This window comes from Mercenaria mercenaria, chromosome 14 (assembly GCF_021730395.1).
Source record: "Mercenaria mercenaria strain notata chromosome 14, MADL_Memer_1, whole genome shotgun sequence".
Classification (NCBI taxonomy): Eukaryota; Metazoa; Mollusca; class Bivalvia; order Venerida; family Veneridae; genus Mercenaria; species Mercenaria mercenaria.
Window position 1 is genome coordinate 75,790,863 of NC_069374.1, and position 21,939 is coordinate 75,812,801.

The 21,939-nt window shown below is 35.6% G+C and overlaps 1 protein-coding gene across 1 annotated transcript in view; it reads left to right on the forward strand.

Annotated features, from left to right (window-relative positions):
• Positions 1-16,717, forward strand: part of LOC123527616 (receptor-type tyrosine-protein phosphatase alpha-like) — a 29,065-nt gene extending 12,348 nt beyond the window's left edge. The window contains exons 9-21 of the mRNA XM_053523956.1: positions 757-793; positions 1,020-1,123; positions 1,390-1,515; positions 2,768-2,916; positions 3,950-4,085; positions 5,965-6,093; positions 6,601-6,706; positions 6,949-7,025; positions 8,052-8,186; positions 12,944-13,069; positions 13,614-13,771; positions 13,985-14,120; positions 14,794-16,717. Coding sequence (XP_053379931.1) covers positions 757-793; positions 1,020-1,123; positions 1,390-1,515; positions 2,768-2,916; positions 3,950-4,085; positions 5,965-6,093; positions 6,601-6,706; positions 6,949-7,025; positions 8,052-8,186; positions 12,944-13,069; positions 13,614-13,771; positions 13,985-14,120; positions 14,794-14,871 — 1,497 coding nt within the window. The 3' untranslated portion in view covers positions 14,872-16,717. The remainder of the gene's footprint in view (positions 1-756; positions 794-1,019; positions 1,124-1,389; positions 1,516-2,767; positions 2,917-3,949; positions 4,086-5,964; positions 6,094-6,600; positions 6,707-6,948; positions 7,026-8,051; positions 8,187-12,943; positions 13,070-13,613; positions 13,772-13,984; positions 14,121-14,793) is intronic.
• The last annotated feature ends 5,222 nt before the right edge of the window (positions 16,718-21,939 follow it).

A 21,939-nucleotide genomic window follows, 5' to 3' on the forward strand; every position in this document is an offset into this window, starting at 1 on the left:
AACCAATTATTAAAAGAGGTTAGACCAAACTTTTGAGTCATACCGCATGTTTGGTGTTCAGTCCTTTTTAGTTAGTTTAGTTAGACGCTACGCTTTCCTCTTCGATTGTGTCTGACGGAACAGATAAAGGACTCTATGATAGGTAACTCTAAAATCCCAGCTTGACTGAGCTATCTTGATTTTTGTCTTTTGACCTGTTTCGTCGGGCCCTTAAAGGTGTTTCTCTTGTTGTTCTGTCTTCTGCAAAGGCATTGAGTACATGCGTTTAAGGTTCTTAATGATTCCTTTTTTATAAGTATACAGGAGCATTCTGTTATAAATAACATGCCTTCTGTTTCAATTGCGTATGTAAGGGTTTCACCTGGCGGGGATAACTTTTATTTACACTGTCCTGTGACTTTGGAACACGGTGGGGGTAAAGTGAGGTTATGTGCACCATAAACCGGTTAAAGCTTCCCAGTGGTCGTATTGTCGCTAACCGTTCTAGGGCGGTGCCCCACTGTGTTCCTATATTTGCTCGTTTCTCCTATTGTTTTTGTATTGTGTGGGTGTCTGTGTTGGTCGTGTGCGTGTCTGCGTGTCTGCGTGTAGGGATATATTTTTGGGAAGCTTGATTTTCCCTGTTGGATATTTATTCTTGATTTTTGTAAACTTACAGGTTTTCATTACATGATTTGAATAAAGATCATTCCCAACAATACCGAAAAAGAGATATGTTTTTGCATTTGATATTAAGACTTGTTTTTTTTTTTACAGGGTTACAACAGAAGGAAGGCTTATATCGCCTCTTTAGGTAACTTTCCTCTATTCACCTATATAACGAGATAAGTTATTGTTGGGTATGGGAAAAACAACAGTACAACTTTGCGGCCCTATCATTTATTTGGGCTTTGATCATTATGCCTTATAAAATAAGTGGTGCATGTTTATTGTTTACAAAACATATTCTAAGGAATTTTATTAAACAGTTTCTTTTTTATTGAGCAGTACAAATATACAAGCATTATTTTTATGTAAAGGACCTACTGCAAAGACTACCGATACTTTTACTACATTCTGGAGTATGGTTTGGAATGAGAAATCTGACATCATTCTCATGTTGACAAATCTCCGTGAAGCTTCGGTAAGAATGTTACATCAGAAATTTAGTGAAGAGACATACAGTAAATAATTTTCAGCGCTAAGACATCTTAACCATTCAAATGTGTTGAGACAAAGATACTTATGTATCTTTAATAAAGCATGTAAGAAAGTTACTATCTAACTGTCACTACTCCTGAAAGAATAAATAAGGAAAATATTATAGCTACTCATATTCTATTTTATTAATGTTCACATGTTCTGTTGAAATTTAAATAGCTTACTGAGTATATTTGTTTCCGTAAAAAGGGCATGAAGTGTGAACAATATTGGCCAAAAGTGGAAACAGAAACGTTGTATGGCCAAATTAAAGTAAAATGTCGAAGTGTAGAAGAATATGCTGAGTACACAGTAAGAACGTTCACCGTTTCAAAGGTAATTCGAAACTCAATGAATATCAGTGAATGCACACTCTTTAATGACAGCTATTTGTTATATGTATTTCTGGCATCTAGGTATGTAATTCTTTGAAAACAAAACCTATAATTGACTTACATGTGTCTGCCTACGAAACGTCAGATCAAGTATTTGTTTGTAGTATCAGATATAAATCATGGCGTTAAGGTCGAAAGCGCTCAATTTTTTTTGCGAATTCCGTCGTGAAATTTATACTGTACTATAGTCAGGATAATTATATGCGATTGAGTTCCGATTTATTTTGTCGCAATGTTATTCGAGGTTTTTGCTATTCTGTCAGAAACATAGCCCCTGACGTCACTTTTCGTGCAACGCCTGTTAATAATGCTCTCGGTATCTTTCCTTTACAGCGCTATGGATGTTTTATTAATGAAAATACAAAATAATTGTATTTTTGCATTTAGAAAATGCTACTCGATGGTACAGAATTCAGGGAAATAAGATTGACCCTTAAGGCGTCAGAGATGGTATTGTGACGTAAGAAGGGAAAACTGACATTAAGTGTGTGCTATAAATGTTGCCTTAAAATCCAGTTTATAATATCAGCTCGATAAAAAATGTATAACTTTGGTATGTTGTTTCACAGTATGTGCAGACACATAAATACTTAGGGGTCACCAATCTTTATTTTTCAATATTTGACAATATTTTACCTCTACTCCATTAAGAAATGACATGCTAAACCGTGCTTTATTTAACAGAGTAATCTAAAACGTCTGCATGTATTAACGATAAATCAGGAATGAATTGATGAAACGGATCGACATGAAAGTATTGAGACAGAAGGTGAAATTTGCTTAGAAAGTGCTGAAGAAAAAGTCAGACTTTTAAAACATTTAACAATTTGAAACATTTAGGTGATATTCAAATTAACAGTTGTTTTGTATTTTTCACTAATATGACATTCAGAGCTACGCAAAGGAAAATATCGAGAGCATTTGGAACTAGGCATTGCTCGAAAAGTGACCATGATCAGGTGCCATGTTTCTGATACAATAGCTAAAAACCTCAACAATATGGCGACAAAATAAAATCGGAACTCAATAGCATATATCATGAACTTTATACAGTATAAATTTCAGGACGAAATTCGGCAAAAAAAACTTGGGGCGCATTCTACCTTAAAGTGAATATGTGTATAACATCTATATCTTGTACATCAGATAGTCATATCTAATCACATGATTATTACTTACACATTCTGTCTTAGGGTGAAGAGCAGAGAAACCTACTACAGCTACATTATACGGCATGGCCTGATAAAGGCGTTCCATTGGAGGTAACGAGCCTTGTAGAATTCCGACAAAGGGCGAAGGCAGTTCCGCTGACACTGAATGGTCCCACCATAGTCCATTGCAGGTACATGTATACTTTACTGACGGAATATGTTTTTTGGTTGGGTTAAACGTCGCACTGACACATTTTAGGTCATATGGCGACTTTCCAGCTTTGATGGTGGAGGAAGACGCCAGGTGCCCCTCCGTGCATTAATTTATCACCAGCCGGCACCTGGGTAGAACCACCGGCCTTCCGTAAGCCAGCTGGATGGCTTCCTCACATGACGAATTCAACGCCTCGAGTGAGGCTCGAACCCACATCGATGAGGGGCAAGTGATTTGAAGTCAGCAGATTGCATCACGCGAGAGTGCATTATAGTTCCGGGCCCATCGTGTTTATATGATTTATTACGAACTTATACGTTAATGAAACGAAAAGAATCAACGTAAACGTTCGAAATTCGACGCAAACAAACTGGTGTAACATTGTCCTTCTTGTACATGTTTTTCGATTTTCTCTTTCTATATAGCATGTCCATCTGAATTTGTGTTGCTTTTTTTTCACCAGGAATAAAAACATGCCATAAAAAGCTTGTAAGCACTGTTCCGCATAGTTTATTATATGACTTGTCTCTAGTTGAAACAAAATCTCATTAAAGCTGGATCGTGTTCTTTAAAGTGTTATATTCTCTAAAACATTCCATATAAATTATTTCCCTTTACGTCTACCTAACCCATCCGCATAGCTCAGTAGGTAAGAGCGTTGGTCTACGGATCACGGAGTCGCGAGTTCGATACGGAGGGGACGTATATTCTTCGTGACTATTTGTTAAACGACATTGTGTCTGAAATCATTAGTCCTCCACCTCTGATAATTCATGTGGGGAAGTTGGCAGTTACTTGCGGAGAACAGGTTTGTACTGGTACAGAATCCAGGAACACTGGTTAGGTTAACTTCCCGCCGTTACATGACTGAATTACTGTTAAAAACGGCGTTAAACCTCAAACAAACAAATTTACGTCTCCCTAATATTCAATGCAACACGTAACGATCATCTGAATAGCTGGTAGATATAAATATGTTTATTTTTGATAAATTTGTTTGATTTTTAAAGTGCTGGAGTAGGTAGAACAGGAACCTATATTGCTCTGGACCAGCTTACAGAAGAAGGAGAGTGTGTAGGATCTGTTGATGTATTTAACTGTGTAAACAGAATGAGGGAGCAAAGGGTCAATATGGTCCAAACTGCTGTAAGTATAGATATGGTTCAGACTTCTGTAAGTATATATATGGTTCAAACTGCTGTAAATACAAATATGGTCCAAACCACAGTAAATACAAATATGATCTAAATTACTGTAAGTATGAATGTGGTCTCAACTGCTATAAGCATAATTATGATCTATATAGCTGTAAGTATGAATGTGGTCTCAACTGCTATAAGCATAATTATGATCTATATATCTGTAAGTATGAATGTGGTCTCAACTGCTATAAGCATATCAACTGCTATAAGCATAATTATGATCTATATATCTGTAAGTATGAATGTGGTCTCAACTGCTATAAGCATAATTATGATCTATATATCTGTAAGTATGAATGTGGTCTCAACTGTTATAAGCATAATTATGATCTATATATCTGTAAGTATGAATGTGGTCTCAACTGCTATAAGCATAATTATGATCTATATATCTGTAAGTATGAATGTGGTCTCAACTGCTATAAGCATATCAACTGCTATAAGCATAATTATGATCTATATATCTGTAAGTATGAATGTGGTCTCAACTGCTATAAGCATAATTATGATCTATATATCTGTAAGTATGAATGTGGTCTCAACTGCTATAAGCATAATTATGATCTATATATCTGTAAGTATGAATGTGGTCTCAACTGCTATAAGCATAATTATGATCTATATAGCTGTAAGTATGAATGTGGTCTCAACTGCTATAAGCATAATTATGATCTATATAGCTGTAAGTATGAATGTGGTCTAAACCACAGTAAGAATAAACATAATCTAAATCGCTGTAAGTATGAATGTGGTCTAAACTGCTGTAAGTGTAAATTTATTTAAACTGTTGTTTATGCAGATATGGTCCATGTAAGTATAAGTATAATTCAGAATGCCGTAGGCATAAATAATGCCCATTCCGCTTGTCAGTATAAGTAAGATTCAGTGTAAGTACAAATTTGGTCAAAACTGCTGTACGTACAGATCTGGTACGATGTGCTCAAACACTGTATCAGATCAGTATAATTGAATGTGTCATAAACCCTGCTTATAGTAATATAGATTTTCTGAACTTTTGTTTCGTTTACTAAATGCCTTTTAATTAACTGTTGGGGTGGAGGTGTGCTAGTCCATTTCCGAACTCGTTTATCTATCTATGTCTGTATCCCTTATGTAAGTTCCGTTATATGCATAAATACATAACATCCTTAAAGATTTTTTCTAGTAAGATATGTATGAACCTTCTCTCGTTAAAAATATCAATTAGTATATCATATGTCAATAATGCTATGTAACATCTAGTCCAATTTTTATACTCAGCGTCACTGAAAAGTTACCACCCTAATGGCCCTTATATTTTAAAAATCGCATTGGACTGTGTTAAATGCATAACACGACTGCATTTTTGACGCAGCTGAGACGTCACTGGTGTAAAGATTTGTCAAATTTGATTAACTACATTTGAGGCACGTGCTGCACGTGCAAAATGACTTTTTCCAGCAATGTCGGCATGTACGAATTTTCTATCGCAAATCATTCATCGCACTTGAAAGTTAGTTGACAGACCAAAAGGAGTACGTTAAAAAAAACAAAATATCCTTGCTAAGAATGCCACGTTTAAGGCACGATAAAAGCCATCAGGCCATTGGCATGGTTGACGCCGAACTTTCATGTCACGAAACTGCACGTCGTATGTGCTGTTCTCACCTGACAGTCATGAAATGGGTTAGAAGACATGATCAGACAGGGTCTATGAGTAAAAGAACGCGCACAGGCCATGAAAAAGTGACGTCGATATTGTATAAAATAGTAAAGAGGTATATATTAGGTGGTAACTTTTCAGTGACGCTGAGTATATTTTCAAAATGTTTGTTAATTTATAGGAGCAGTACACATTCCTTTACAAATCGCTGGTACACTCGCTTTCTTTCGGTTGTGAGTCACTGACAGCTGAGCAGATTCAAGGAATTATGTATGAGACAGATGACAAGATGTTCTCAAAGATGTATCAGGTACTCAAAAGAAGACAGTGAAATTCTGATTTAAACACAGTAATCCCGGTTTCAATACTTTATAAAACGCTGATTAATAAAAAATAAAAGTTCTGTATATATAATTATACTGTAAAAGCTCATATTTTCGCTGAGTCAAAATTTTGCGAATTTGTAATTTTGAGTATATTCGCGTGGTTTAATATTCTCGTATTTGTAAAAAAATTGTATCCTACTTGACTTTGAATTTTACTAATGGTGAATATTTACGCGAGGATTAAATTTCGCGAGATGTAGGTCCTCGCCAATATAGCGAAAATTCATCCCTCGCTAAATTACTGCTTTTACAGTGTTGAAATATGTATGAACACGTTTGCTTTATACTCCAGCGTTACCAGACAGTATGTCTCTAACACGCTATATGAACGGAACGGAAGTATGAACAGATTTGTTAGTTTACGTTTTACCGGTTACCGTAGTAAATTAAAACACGTTAAAACCGCATTTCATTTGTTCTTCTTATCTAAGACATTACGGCAAGAAGTTGATATCGAGAGCAAAGAAGAGGTAGACGCACGTCAGGAGAACAGACGAAGATATAAGGACAAGAACCGGCGACAGTCTGATATACCTGGTAATTTAATTGGCCACATAAAATGTGATTCAATTATAATAATGTATGAACGAATCAGTTGGTATTGAGGAAAACCTTTTTTATATATATAAACAAGTCATTCATGTCAGAATCAGTGTTAATATTTTGTAAATCTAGGCAGTTGTATAAAATGGTGTAAGTTCATATAAAATGTTTATTGCTTTATAGTTTTAGAACTTCTGCCAGAAGCAATATACCGTACTTCTTTTTTTAATTCAAAGGAGGCAGTAGTCGAGTGCGTTTGTACCTCTCTAGGAAAGACGGGCAACATGACTACATCAACGCCGTTTTCATAAATGTAAGTATGTGTTCATGTAGCAGTTTCTATATTATGTTTTTATGCTCAGAGAACATGACTGTTGTCTGCGCTAAAATAAAAGTTTTGTCCGTTATCATGGTTATATTAGTTTAATTAATATGTATCGTATTTTGACTACTAAAATATATTGACGTACATAATTGATATGGTGTCGGATCACTATGTACAAGAATGTGTTCTAAGCAAATCGTATGCACGTGTTGGGAATAATAATTATAAAAACAATGTAATGTAATACAGGTAAAAATTCGAAATGTGATTGTATACTGCGTTCACTACGTTCTTGTTTATTACAACAGAAATGTTTACATGAACAGAAATATAAACTGACTCGATCAAGGCTGTACTAGTTATCTCTTGATTGTGTAATAGGCTTCCAAAGGGGGTTTTCTTACAAATGCATTAACTATCACAACATTAGTCTTTAAGTGCCGTGTTGCGGCCGTAAAAGACCTATCCGTACTTTGAATTTGTGCTGTCTTATTTTCTTGTCCTTTGTGATCATATAGTTCATTCAATGTTTACGGATAACAGAGTTCCACTCATATCCGTGGTAGGGTGCAAATGTTTGTTACAACTCATGAACAGACTTGACCAAGCCGAGGTTGCTATTGATTTTGTTTGATTATATTATATGCTTCCAAAGGATCTTCTTATATAATTTATCACTTATGTCTGATTCACTGACTATCATCTTCATGGTGTTTACATTTCAAAAATTAGCCATAACAGTAATGTCTTTTGAATAAACTTTGCGAACGTTGCTAGGCAGTGTCTCGAGTTGTTCCTCTGTCTGTGTGTTTTGTCATCGCTTGTCTAGTTGTTTTCGTCTATGTTTTGTGTCTGTATATGCAATATGTAAAGACCCAAACAAAAGCTGATGTTGGGATCCTTTATCGAGTGCGACATTTTTAATCTTCATTTTTGTTTTGACCGCGATGGCTTCAATTTCTTTCGTTGTCTTGATTGTGTACAAACTTAGTAATAATTAGACTGTCACTACAGAGTTTCAGGATCAAGAACCTGTTCATTGCTGCACAGTCTCCGCTTCCAGGAACTGTTGAAGACTTCCTCAGCATGATATATCAACAAAACAGTACATGTGTGATAGCACTGGAGGTGACGCACAATCAACACAATGTAATATCTCTTTTTGTGTTGTTACGGAGATTTCGTTCGCTTTACCATCGTAGTTGTTATTGTGATAGATTAGAATTAAATATGATAATGTTTGATACATGATAGCGATCAAGCTATTAGTCCCTACTGGCTGAAGACCAGTTTCGGGGACTATAGGAATGCGCCTCTCCGTCCGTCTGTCATCCCGTCCGTCCGTCCTTCTGTCCATCCGCAATTTCGTGTCCGGTCCATAACTCTGTCACCCATGAAGGGATTTTAATATTACTTGGCACACATGTTTGACGTTTGATGAGACGACGTGTCATGCGCAAAACCCGTCCCCTAGCTTAAAGGTCAAGGTCACAATTTAAGATCAAATGTCAACAGGGCTTTTTTCCTATCCGGTCCATGACTCTGCTATCTATAGAGGGATTTTAATATTACTGGGCACAAATGTACCTCATAATAAGTCGATGTGTCATGCACAGGTTTCAGACCCCTACCTCAAAGGTCAAGGTCACACTTGGCAGTCAAATGTTAACATGGCATGAGCAGGGTCTGTTTCCTGTCCGGTCAATAACTCTGTCATCCATGAAGGGATTTTAACATTACTTAGCACAAATGTTCCATAAGATGAGACGACGTGTCGTCTGCAAAACCCGGACCCCTAACTGAAAAGTTAAGGTCACAAGTTGAGGTCAAAGGTCAACAGAGCTTTTTTCCTGTACGGTCCATAACTCTGTCATCCATGAAGAGATTTTAATATTATTTGGCACAAATGTACCCAATAATAAGACGATGTGTCTTGTACAAATTTCTGACCCCTAACTCAAAGGTCAAGGTCACACTTGGCAGTCAAATGTTAACATGGCATGAACAGGGTCTTTTTCGTGTTCGGTCCATAACTCTGGCCATTCATGAAGGTATTTTAATATTACTAGGCACAAATGTTCCCCATGATAAGATGAAGTGTCATGCGCAAAACCCTGACCCCTAGCTTAAAGGTCAAGGTCACAATTGGTCAAATGTCAATAGTTTTTTTTTCCTGTCTGCTCCAGAACTCTGACATCCATCAAGGGATTCTAATATTATTTGGCATAAATTTTCCCCATGTTGAAACGACGTGTCATGCGCAACACCCAGAACCCTAGCTTAAAGGTCAAGATCACACTTGGAAATCAATGGTAAATGGGACATTTTTCCTGTTCAGTGTATAACTTTGTCATGCAAAACAGGATTTGAATATTACTTGGCACAAATTTTCACCACTATGAGAGGGTGTGTCATGCACAAGGACCTGGTCCCTAGGTCGAAGGTCAAGGTCACACACAAATGCCAAATGTCAGATACAAGAATGAATTAGTCTGGAACAATTTTTCTTCATTCATGGAGGGATTTTAATGTATCATAAATGTTCACTGTTATGAGACAAATTGTTGTGCGCAAGAGCCAGGTCCCTAGATCTAAGGTCAAGGTCACGCTTAGAGGTCAAATGCCAAATTCAAGAATGACTTTGTCCGGAGAATTTTTTCTTTATGCATAGAGGGATTTCAATGTTACTTGGCACAAATGTTCAACACTATGAGGCATCTTGTTGTTTAGAATTATTTCCCTTTTTAGCTCACCTGTCACATAGTGACAAGGTGAGCTTTTGTGATCACGCAGCGTCCGTCGTCCGTTCGTGCGTTAGTCGGTAAACTTTTGCTTGTGACCACTCTAGAGGTCACATTTTTCGTGGGATCTTTATGAAAATTGGTCAGAATGTTCATTTTGATGATATCTAGGTCAAGTTCGAAACTGGGTTACGTTCCATCAAAAACTAGGTCAGTAGGTCTAAAAAAAGAAAAACCTTGTGACCTCTCTAGAGGCCATATATTTCATGAGATCTTCATGAAAATTGGTCAGCTTGATGATATCTAGGTCGTGTTCGAAACTGGATCACGTGCCTTCAAAAACTAGGTCAGTAGGTCAAATAATAGAAAAACCTTGTGACCACTCTAAAGGCCAAATTTTTCATGGGATCTGTATGAAAGTTGGTCTGAATGTTCATCTTGATGATATCTAGATCCAGTTCGAAACTGGGTCAACTGCGGTCAAAAACTAGGTCAGTAGGTCTAAAAATAGAAAAACCTTGTGACCTCTCTAGAGGCCATATGTTTCATGAGACCTTAATGAAAATTAATCTGAATGTTTACCTTGATGATATCTAGGTCAAGTTCGAAAGTGGGTCACGTGCCGTCAAAAACTAGGTCAGTAGGTCAAATAATAGAAAAACCTTGTGACCTCTCTAGAGGTCATATTTTTCAAGAGATCTGTCTGAAAGTTGGTCTGAATGTTTATCTTGATGATGTCTAGGTGAAGTTCGAAAGTGGGTCACGTACGGTCAAAAACTAGGTCAGTAGGTCTAAAAATAGAAAAACCTTGTGACCTCTCTAGAGGCCATATATTTCATGATATCTTCACGAAAATTGGTCAGAATGTTCATCTTGATGATATCTAGGTCAAGTTCGAAAATGGGTCACGTGCCGTCAAAAACTAGGTCAGTAGGTCAAATAATAGAAAAACCTTGTGACCTCTCTAGAGGCCATATTTTTCATGGGATCTGTATGAAAGTTGGTCTGAATGTTCATCTTGATGATATCTAGGTCAAATTCGAAAGTGGGTCACGTGCCATCAAAAACTAGGTCAGTAAGTCTTGAAATAGAAAAACCTTGTGACCTCTCTAAGGCCATATTTTTCATGGGATCTGTATGAAAGTTGGTCTGAATGTTCATCTTGATGATATCTAGGTCAAGTTCGAAACAGAGTCATGTGCGGTCAAAAACTAGGTCAGTAGGTCTAAAAATAGAAAAACCTTGTGGCCTCTCTAGAGGCCATACTTGTGAATGGGTCTCCATAAAAATTGGTCAGAATGTTCATCTTGATGATATCTAGGTCAAGTTCGAAAGTGGGTCACGTGCCATCAAAAAGTAGGTCAGTAGGTCAAATAATGAAAAAATGTTTTGACCTCTCTAGAGGCCATATTTTTCATGGGATCTGTATGAATGTTGGTCTGAATGTTTATCTTGATGATATATAGGTCAAGTTTGAAACTGGGTCAACTGCGATCAAAAACTAGGTCAGTAGGTCTTGAAATAGAAAAACCTTATGACCTCTCTAGAGGCCATACCCTTGAATGGATCTTCATGAAAATTGGTCAGAATGTTCACCTTGATGATATCTAGGTCAAGTTTGAAGCTGGGTCACGTGCCTTAAAAAACTAGGTCAGTAGGTCAAATAATATAAAAACGTTGTGAGCTCTCTAGAGGCCATATTTTTCATGGGATCTGTATGAAAGTTGGTCTGAATATTCATCTTGATGATATCTAGGTCTAATTTGAAACTGGGTCAACTGCGGTCAAATACTAGGTCAGTAGGTCTAAAATTAGAAAAATCTTTTGACCTCTCTAGAGGCCATATTTTTCAATGGATCTTCATGAAAATTGATCTGAATGGTTCATCTTGATGATATCTAGGTCAGTTTCGAAACTGGGTCATGTGCGGTCAAAAACTAGGCCAGTAGGTATAAAAATAGAAAAACCTTGTGACCTCTCTAGAGGCCATATTTTTCATGAGATCTTCATGAAAATTAGTGAGAATGTTCACCTTGATGATATCTAGGTAAAATTCAAAACAGGATCACGTACCTTCGAAAACTAGGTCAATAGGTCAGATAATAGAAAAACCTTGTGACCTCTCTAGAGACCATATTTTTCAATGGATCTTAATGAAAATTGGTCAGAATTTTTATCTCGATAATATCTAGGTCAAGTTCAGAACTGGGTCACATGAGCTCAAAAACTAGGTCACTATGTCAAATAATAGAAAAAACGACGTCATACTCAAAACTGGGTCATGTGGGAAGAGGTGAGCGATTCAGGACCATCATGGTCCTCTTGTTTGTTATTATAACTAGCTTATATTGTAACTTACTTTTTACAGGCCGTAGAGAATAATCGAGACCAGTTTTCTGTGGTACAACATGCATGTTACATACAACTTTTAGGTGTATTTAGGTGTATTTAGGTGTATTTCTCTACATGGTCAAGAGATTTGTGTGGACTTATATGGATTTTTTTTATATTATCAATAACGTTACCTTTTTGATAATCGGCCAAAATGCTATATGAAAACAAACTATAGGGTTTTATATATACAAATTTTAATCCAAGTCTTTGGTTTATAACATACTGTATATATAGTACAATATTGTTTATACATCATTGACAGATATCAGTTCATTATGCTATACTGCAGTGGAGAAAATTAGGTGCCTTCCAGTAGGGGACTTTGTATTGCATGGCAATACTTCATTCACTTGTTTTTAATATTTGTCTGAGTAACAGTAAACTATGATACCATTTGATCGTAAATGAGTATCATGACCTTTTATATAATAGTGCACCAAATTAATCTGCAAGATTTAACAACCAAAACCTGAAATGAGAAACTCATTAATCTACATAAACTGTACACATAAACAGTGCAATATATAAAGTGTCATGGCCTGTCATCCCATAGACGTTCATTACAGAAAATGCCTGTGTATACATTTTAGTCTTACATATTGCGCTGTACCGAAGGGCAGCCGTCATCCCTAAGGCCTTAGACGTTCATCATATAGACATATAGATCTGTGCATATAATTGAGTCTTAAATATTTAGCTGAACAAGAAGGCAGTCAGACTTTATTAAAGTATCAGTTTTCAGTTATAATGCTAAAAAAGAACATTTTTCAGGATGTTGGACAATATCTTCCTGCTGATAATGAGACTTACATCTTTGGTAATTTTACTGTATTGAGCTCAAAGGGTGAGACAAAACCACAGTATGTTTTGAAGAAATTATCAGTTCGCAATGAGAAGGTTAGTCACCGAATTCTTTTGAAACGGAACAGACTGATCAAAACGCCTACGATAGCGTGTGTAATGTTTGTCACTTACCAAATTGATTCCTCAACAATTGTACATATTAGAAATCAACCTTATCAGTCGGATGCAACTATACATATATATAATTTTTTATATATATACTTACAATTAAAATATATAAAATACTATTTAAACCTTAATTTATTTGAACAAATTACACATTAAAATGATACATAGAAATATTTGTTTACATAATTTTGCAGTAAATAATATATTTTATAGCGTATAACAACTGATCTTTGTCCACATATTTTCCAAAATGCACACGTTTTATTGGATGGGTACGTTTTGAATGATAGTATCTGTTTTGGTCAGCTTTTCAAAATGTTTTAATGGCCAGAATGATTCTAAGGTACCTAGGAAAACGATATGTTAAAATACAAATATAAACTTACATATGATTTGCAAACAGAGAAAGCGAAAAAGAATTGTCAATCTGAACGTGTTTAAAACAATCTTTTTCGCACTTTGTTCACAGGGTGAGGAGAAAACAGTTTCTCACTTCCAGTACAAAAACTGGGCTCATTCTAAGAAAGTTCCAGGTAGCGCCGAAGAATTTGTCCAGTTTATAAAAGAAGTAGAAGGCTGCATCCACCGACAAACGGAGGACACGCCTAATATACTAGTTCACTGCTTGTAAGATGTATTTAATTCTTTGTTTCATTTTTCCCACTTTCATCACCTTCACTTCTACGAGAGTAAATGTGAAATCATTTATTTCTAGTACAAAGTAATTACAAAAAAATGTAGATTATGAAGTTTGTGAGGTTGTCTTTTTTCTTGTTTTAGATAAAAGTATAGTACAGGAAAAATGTAATATTAATATATATATAAATATATTTATTCAAGAAATGGCTACGAAAGGTCTGGATTATTTTGTGTCGTGTACAAACTGCTAGAGAAACTGGAGGCAGAGCGACAAGTCAGTGTTGTGAACACTGTGAGGAAAATCAGAACACATCGGAAGCAGTCTATAACATCTGTGGTAATTAATTTATCACATAAAAAACAGTTTTATAATACGTTGCAAAAATGTGTGACAAGGCTTAAGTAATATTGCATATTTCATTACCTGTCATTAACAAATTCAGTCAAACCGTGTCTGCTATTATTTTTGCTTTTTTGTTTCTTTGATTCCGAAGGATCTTATAAAGGATTTTTTTCATTTGCATAATTGCACATCAACAGTCTTTAAGTGGCGTGTGGCGGCTTTCAAACTACTTAAAATGTTCTTCATTTTGTACATTCAGTTTTAATAAAATCGTTGTCCGCTTAAGCCTGAGGGTTGTTGCACTCATCAGGCTTAGTCAAATCGAGTCTGTTATCATTTTCTGGATTGCCTTTTATGCTTCCAAAGGATCTGCTTTTAGATGTTATTACTGCATCATTTCATATCATTGATACGATTCCGCAAAAGTATTTTAGGGGACATTCTGACTCACTGTTAATGTCTGAGTCTTAAACTAGAAGGGAATCAATGACGATAGGGGAGTCTACGTGACTGCCATGAATTTTTTTACATACTGCAGTAGAGTTACATCAAATCAATGAAAAACATGAAAAAATCAAACATTTGTTGCAGTTAAGATTGCAATTTTTAAATGTTGAATAGCTTAATCTAATATTTGTTATTTCATTCGTATCAACTTTTATTTCAGGAACAACTTAAGTTTTGCTACCAGTGCATTTCTGCCTACATGGAAATATATAACACCTACTCAAACTTTGCTACTTGAGAAGTTTGAGAACTTGGCTTGAAACAGGACACAATGAGCAATAAACTCACAAAAACATAAAGACACTTTACCAATAATTGTAGATTATCAATGAATCTCAAATGCTTTTTATTAGCTTTTGATATACTCGTGTGCTCACTTTTGGATTCACATTCGATATTTCATTACCTATATGTTGAATATTCATGTTTTTTTTCTTCAGGAAACGTGTTTCATATATATTAATGAAAAGTTCTAACGCCCCTGCAGTATATGTTTTACGATTCCTTTCAAAATTCTAACCATGTATGTTTTATTTAACCTTTAAACAACCATGATGTTCACGGCATAACACAGTTTTACCAGAATCAGATTATGCACACTTCAGTCATTGTACAAGATCTGACCATTTCAAGGAGTTTATTTATTTATTTATTTGGGTTTTACGGCGCACCAACACAGTATAGGTTATATGGCGCCAAACAGGACTGCAAATTTTGGTTCCACATCTCATTTACATGGAAATAAAACATGAGGTATGGAATCAAAATTTGCATACCTGCTGGAATCACAGAGTTACTGCAAAACCAAGTGTTAAGACCCTATTATTCGCATCTTACGATCATGCAAGGGTAAGGCAGTGGTTCCAATTCTTTTCATATACAGATCGTCCCAGAACCACATGGGGCTTCAAGGAGTTATCAAAACAAATATTAATTCAGTGCTTTTTATGAAAAAAGAGCAAATATGTTTATAATGATAAATATTTTAAAATATTAAGTTTTCTCTGATATGTGGTCAGATATCACCAACATCAAATGTATTCTAAAGATATGACTAGACAAAGACTTTTTTGTTTGTTTTTGTCAACATTAACTTATCTTATTACCAAATTCCGCTCGTTTGTTATGTGTATATTTCTGACTGTATGAAATTTAACTAAAGCCACTGAATACCTAAAGCAGTATCATAACGTCATACGATTTTACTGAAATTTTGATAAATGATTTTAAACATAATTTTAATATGCAAGGAATTTTAAAGACGTAAATTTTAAAAATATGGAAGATACTTACAAATATAATTTACGAATGGGCGTTAAAAGTTTTGTAAAGAGTATATCAAATGAAATAAAAGTGTGCTTTGAATGTGTAACAAACAAAGTGTATATAATGCATAATATATCATTATATCATACAAATTATTAATATGCTTATTGATATGAGTGAAGTTATGATAGTTATCCATCATTTTGCTTCTAAAGCAATTGCTCTTGTTTATTTAAATAATTTGAAATATATGTCTATCAACATAGATTATACTAGCTTAACATGCACAGATATCATGTAACCAGAAAATCAATTAAAATATTTGAAAACCTGAACAATATATTTCAAGGTGCCCAAGGTGCGATTGCTCCTTTCATGTCTCTGTATAAATTTTACGGTGATAGAGATACATAATACAAAGTTCCTTACAGCAAAACAATACGTGTTACGTAGCTTTTAGCTTACATTTACTTGAAGTAGTAATAATGATTTGAATAACTTTAACAAAATGTATCTTCATTATCTAAAATGTGTATTTGTGTTACTTTCTGTTCACTGACTACATTCTATATTTACAGTCCGTTCTAGCCTTTGCTGTGAACACGAGGGATACCGCACATTTTGTATTTTCTAACTCCATACAGTCGACTTGTGTGTGTCCCCAAAAGACGATTTCAATGTTTATACACATCAGCGTCTAACTCTTTACAAGCAAATTTAGATAATAAATACTGTTGTCTCCCATTTACTACTATCTGGAAAGCATTGTCTTCATTCAAGAATTGGTTTGATATTATAACCAATAAACTGTAAAAAGATACTCGTCATGTTTTAATGCCTATCAAATCGGGAGAATGGGATCTGTGTAATAGAATCGTAAATAGAATCCAGAAACAACTCTGGAAAGGTTTAAGTTGTTAACTATTTTTAACTTCAATAACGAAAGGCCACAGTAATTCTATTTTTAATACCAGCAGGAAGTTGGCAGTTAGCAGTTGCGGCTGTTACAGCAGTTAACTGCTAGAACTGCCAGCAGTTACAGCTGTTAAACATTGCAAATGTATGAAATGTCAATAATTACAAAGCTGAAAATATCAAAGCCTTTAGTAAGAATGTAACATTTATGTACAGTTTGAAGTAGCATAAACCTACGGATCATCGGAAGTTTGCACTGGAGTAGTACTTGCAGTTTTGCTGCTGTTAGGGTTTAATAGCAATGACAACATTCTTTATTCCATTACTGTTCCAATAGCAAACATTAATAGAATCCGTGTTACTATTGTATTCCCAATTCTGAGGGCGAGCCATATATAGCTACGTTTATTTTTGAAATAATATCTAGCGTTAACATATTTTAATACAGAAAAAAATATATAACCAGTACGCAGAGTATAGGGCCTACACCTGCGAAAGAATTTCACGAGTCCTGTCCGAGTGAATTATCCATGCAGTGTGTAATTGACTAGTATTGTTTGGATAATTTAAAAAATGTTACAGTTTTAAATTGTTGCGACATCAACCATTTCTGTCAATTCAGCATACAACGCCAACATCATGTCTCTGGTACTGAATTTATAGAATTATACAGAATAAGACTTCTAGACATCAATGATAAAATTGTAGTTACATTAATGTAACTGTTATGATATTACATTGTTATAGTACGTAACTTATATAGTGGACGCACTTCACCCCGATCGTTGACCTTTGCATTATAATACATAATAAGGCACAGCCTATTATTGAAAAGGAGTGTACGTAAAACACGAGCTGCACGAGAAAAAAGAAATATCAATTTGTGTAAATATAAATTAGTGTATTGGAAAGTTTTAACTGATCAAATGTAAGTATATATACTTTTATACTGCACTGTATACAAACTCATTCCATATAAAAAAAACAAGGCTACCCTAAGCACCCTTGATTTCTACCATAAAAATTATCGATATGAATAGTCAGCCTAAGGTCAACCATCGCGGTCAAGTTGCGACTACTATATCTTGTCGGAACAATGTTGTCTTTTTTTTCTCCTAGTATCGTGTGCGCGGAACTAATGTGTCAAGGTTCCAATTTCGCTGGTTGCAGTTCCAATGTGGTTTTGTCTTTTGCCTGGCATTTAAAGATAGTCACGACTAGAGATCACATGGAGTTAAGTTTGGCTAGTGATTGATTAAAACCTTGAAACGGGTCAATGTCAAGGTGTTTGCCTTTCGATCCTGGGGTTGTAGTATCAATCTCTTCTGGAGATACTTAGTAACTTGCATGTAAAACTTTAACCGGAATTCAAGGAGTCCAAAAGGGGGTATGATTTGGCCAAAATAAATGTCAGAGTTATGGGACTTGACCCAGTGAGGTTTGTAATTGACTTTTAAAGAAAAAATAAGTTTCAAAGCTATTTACCTTTAAATGATAGCCATATGTGCTTGCATGCTAAACTTTTACCACGCCGACGCCGACGCCAAGGGGAGTAGAATAGCTAGACTAATCTTAAAATAGGCGAGCTAAAAAGTAATTTTCAAAGCAATATGCCTTTAAGAAATAGTTATAATATATGTACTTACACGCAAAACTTTAATCAGTATTTTCTAAGTCCAAAAGGGGGCATAATTTGGCAAAAGTACAAGTCAGAGTTATGGGACTTGATGCTATCATCTAGTTTTATAACCCCGAAAACACATTTGAAGTTTCAATTCAATATCTGCATTAGTTTTGGAGATAGTATTCCTACTGTACACAATCATGGAAAGCATACTTCCGACTTCTGACTTCCGACTTCTGGTTTCCGACTTCCGACTTTAGACTTCTTACTTCTTACTTCTGACTTCTGACTTCCGACTTCCAAGTTTTGACTTCCGAGTTCCGACTTCCGATTTCCGACTTCCAACTTCTGACTTCCGAGTTCCGACTTCCCTCTTCTGACTTCCGAGTTCCGAGTTCCGATATCCGACTTCTGACTTCCGACTTCTGACTTCCGACTTCCGACTTCCGACTACTGACTTCCGACTTCCGAATTCTGATTTCCGACTTCTGAGTTCCGACTTCCGTATGCTTATAGTATGAAAAATCTGAAGTGCGAAGTCGAAAGTCGGAAGTCAGAAAAAACAAAGACAAATATCAAACAGGGAATGCCACGTACCAAAATCGCAGCCTCGGAACTCGGAAGTCGGAAGTCACCACCGGGCTTTCGTAGAAATGCACTACTACAAAATCTAACCTAAATTATACTTTGGTGATAAAAAGCGCATCTGTCATCATTCTATTTACCTAGACTCATTTTATTTTATATTATTATTATGTGTGTGTGTGCGTGTGTGTGTTGGGGGAGGGCGGGGGGTGTAATATATGAACATACTAGGCTAATGCTATTTAGTGAGAGATACGCAACGAGATATAGCTTTTTATTCTGAAAACCCGTCATTGGAAGTGAAAACATGGCGTCTTCAGTCAAAACTAGACAAGTCAAAATAGGAGACATGAGCCGGATTCAAAGAGACACATTTGGTTGACTTGTTGAATAAATAGGGATCATCAAACTGACATGTCCGATCATCCAATTAAGTTTCAAAGTTCTAGGTCAAGTGGTTCTTATATAACTATGGATTGAAAATGGTTTTCCTATGTTTTTGCCCCTAAGACCTTGAACTTTGGACCCCGACACCGAAACTCGCCATTTTACGTTCTGCCCCGACTTTGACGCACGCTCACGATAAAACCAGACCGTAACCGGGATGGCCGCTATGCCCCTCTACAACGCCACCCGGTGGAACCCAAGTTTCTTCTACGGTTACGGCCAGGCAATCATCTGCTTGAGGAGAAATGGCGTTTTCGAGCGTTCCCGGCCAAAAACTAAAGTCCTCACTTGCTCGGAAACCAGACCTTAACCAGGATGGCCACCACCCGGGCGTGTCGAGCGTCCACCCTCTCTACAACGCCCACCCGGTAGCACCCCAGTTTCTTCTACTGTTGCGGGACTGGACCCCAATACCGATACTTGCCATTTTACGTTCTGCCCCGACATTGATACACCCGCACTCATTTGGTTTCTGGTCATACATTATGTTTATTTTTTTACGTCTCCTTTGTTAAATTATAATGATAAATAACTACATGAATATAAATGCATGTAATTGCATATACGCCTTATATATAAATTTAGTGTCCGGGACACATGCGAAACTGTCAAAATCTTTTCAATTCCATTTTACTATTTGGAATTCCCTACTTTCGTTTTAGTGAAAGATAATTATAAGGGGAAGCAATTCCGAGGAATTCTTTCTGATTAATTTCGGTTTTATGGACAATAACTTACAACCGGTAATACCGGTAGCTGTAAACTGCTGTAACTGCCAGCAGTTTTAGCAGTTAACTGCTGTAACTGCTGCAACTGCTAACTGCTCACTTTACACCGATACTTTTAATACTATTTTATGTTTTCTGCAAACACACATAAAGTGTACATTATTTTTTAACTTCTTCTGTCCTAACATGTGCTGTCTTACGAAGTACATATATAATTTTATAATTTAGATCTACTTTAAGAAAGATATTACAAAACGATATACCTTAAGATACACAACATGAATACCAATAATTGCAAACTATCTGGTATATATAAATACTTATTTGCTGGCACTTTCGTCTTTATTGACATGTAAACGCATTTCAGCGGGTATCTAAGCCAGTAACTTAGATTCTTTGTAGGCAGAAACGAACTGATTCTTTTTGAATGTGCAAGTTAAAGTCATAAAAGGCTTTAGGCGAATATACAAGGTGTATTGAATTGGCTGCTGCTTATAAATAATGAATAAAGAAGAAAAAAGAGAAATAAATCATTCATGTTTAGCTTGACATTTTATGTCAATATGCTGTTGATAGCCTATTACCTTACCTCAGAAAATTGTTTAATATATTATTCAGATAAGGTAAATTTCCACATGCTTTCATTTAATGACGCCAGGCATATTCTTATGCACCAGGCCTTTTATTTGAAACAAATAAAAAAAACGATGAATTTTTCTTCCGGAACGGGAAACAAGTCAATATATTTAGTAACAAGTTTCCCAATCGGCAAGTAGTGAAAACCCATAACTTGATTTCCCGAACGGGACGTTTCTCCTACTGACTATTTGTTAACTACTGTTTACAACGCCACCAAATGCCTGTATAGTAATGTTCTTCCGGTATAGATACTTGAGATTACATGACGTGTGCATACATACCTATGCCACTAAAAATAAAAAAAAAAAACAACTGAAGTTGCTGTTAAACCCGAAAATAAGGATATTTTATGTTTTTCCTATTTTTTTAATGTCAAAAGGATAATACCGAGTACTGGTTTAAATATTTTTTGGTATATGCAAAGACGAAAACAATCTTTATTAACTCCCGGGGTACATCTCAGAGTTATCGTCAAGCATTTTAAATTGGGTATGTTCTATCAAAAGAGAGTGTTAATACATGGAGTAAGATTTTGTGTATAATAAAATATGCCTATGTGGTTGGAATTAAGTTCGCATTTGCCTTCCCTGTTGACAACTTTTCAGTCATTATAAACGAAAGAAAGTATATGTATCTCAATATTATTACTTCTAATGCTGGTAAGGCTTGTGGTCCAGCCTTTGTATTATCACACTATTTTATTCATGTATTGACGAACCGTAGTATTATATGTCTTTGTGATAGTGTGTTGATGTACTTACGTCTATACATTGAAGGCTTGGTGTGAATTTACTATTATGTCTTGCGTGATAATTATCATAAAGTATAATTGAACTAAACTAAACTAAATATTATCTGTGTCACTTATCAGGTATATCGTAAATTCTCAGCATTGAGATTATGGTTTTATTGCGAATATAATATATATGTTCAAGTCTATCTTCAATATTTGTAAGTTAAGGGGATTGAGGCTTTGCCAAAACACCAAGTACGGTTCTGTTTGAAAGATACTATGTCGTTATTTATCAGTCTATATATCGGAAAATTGCCACTCTTTTTTTGACATTGTGAGCTTAAATTGGCTTTGCAGGAGAGGAATTTA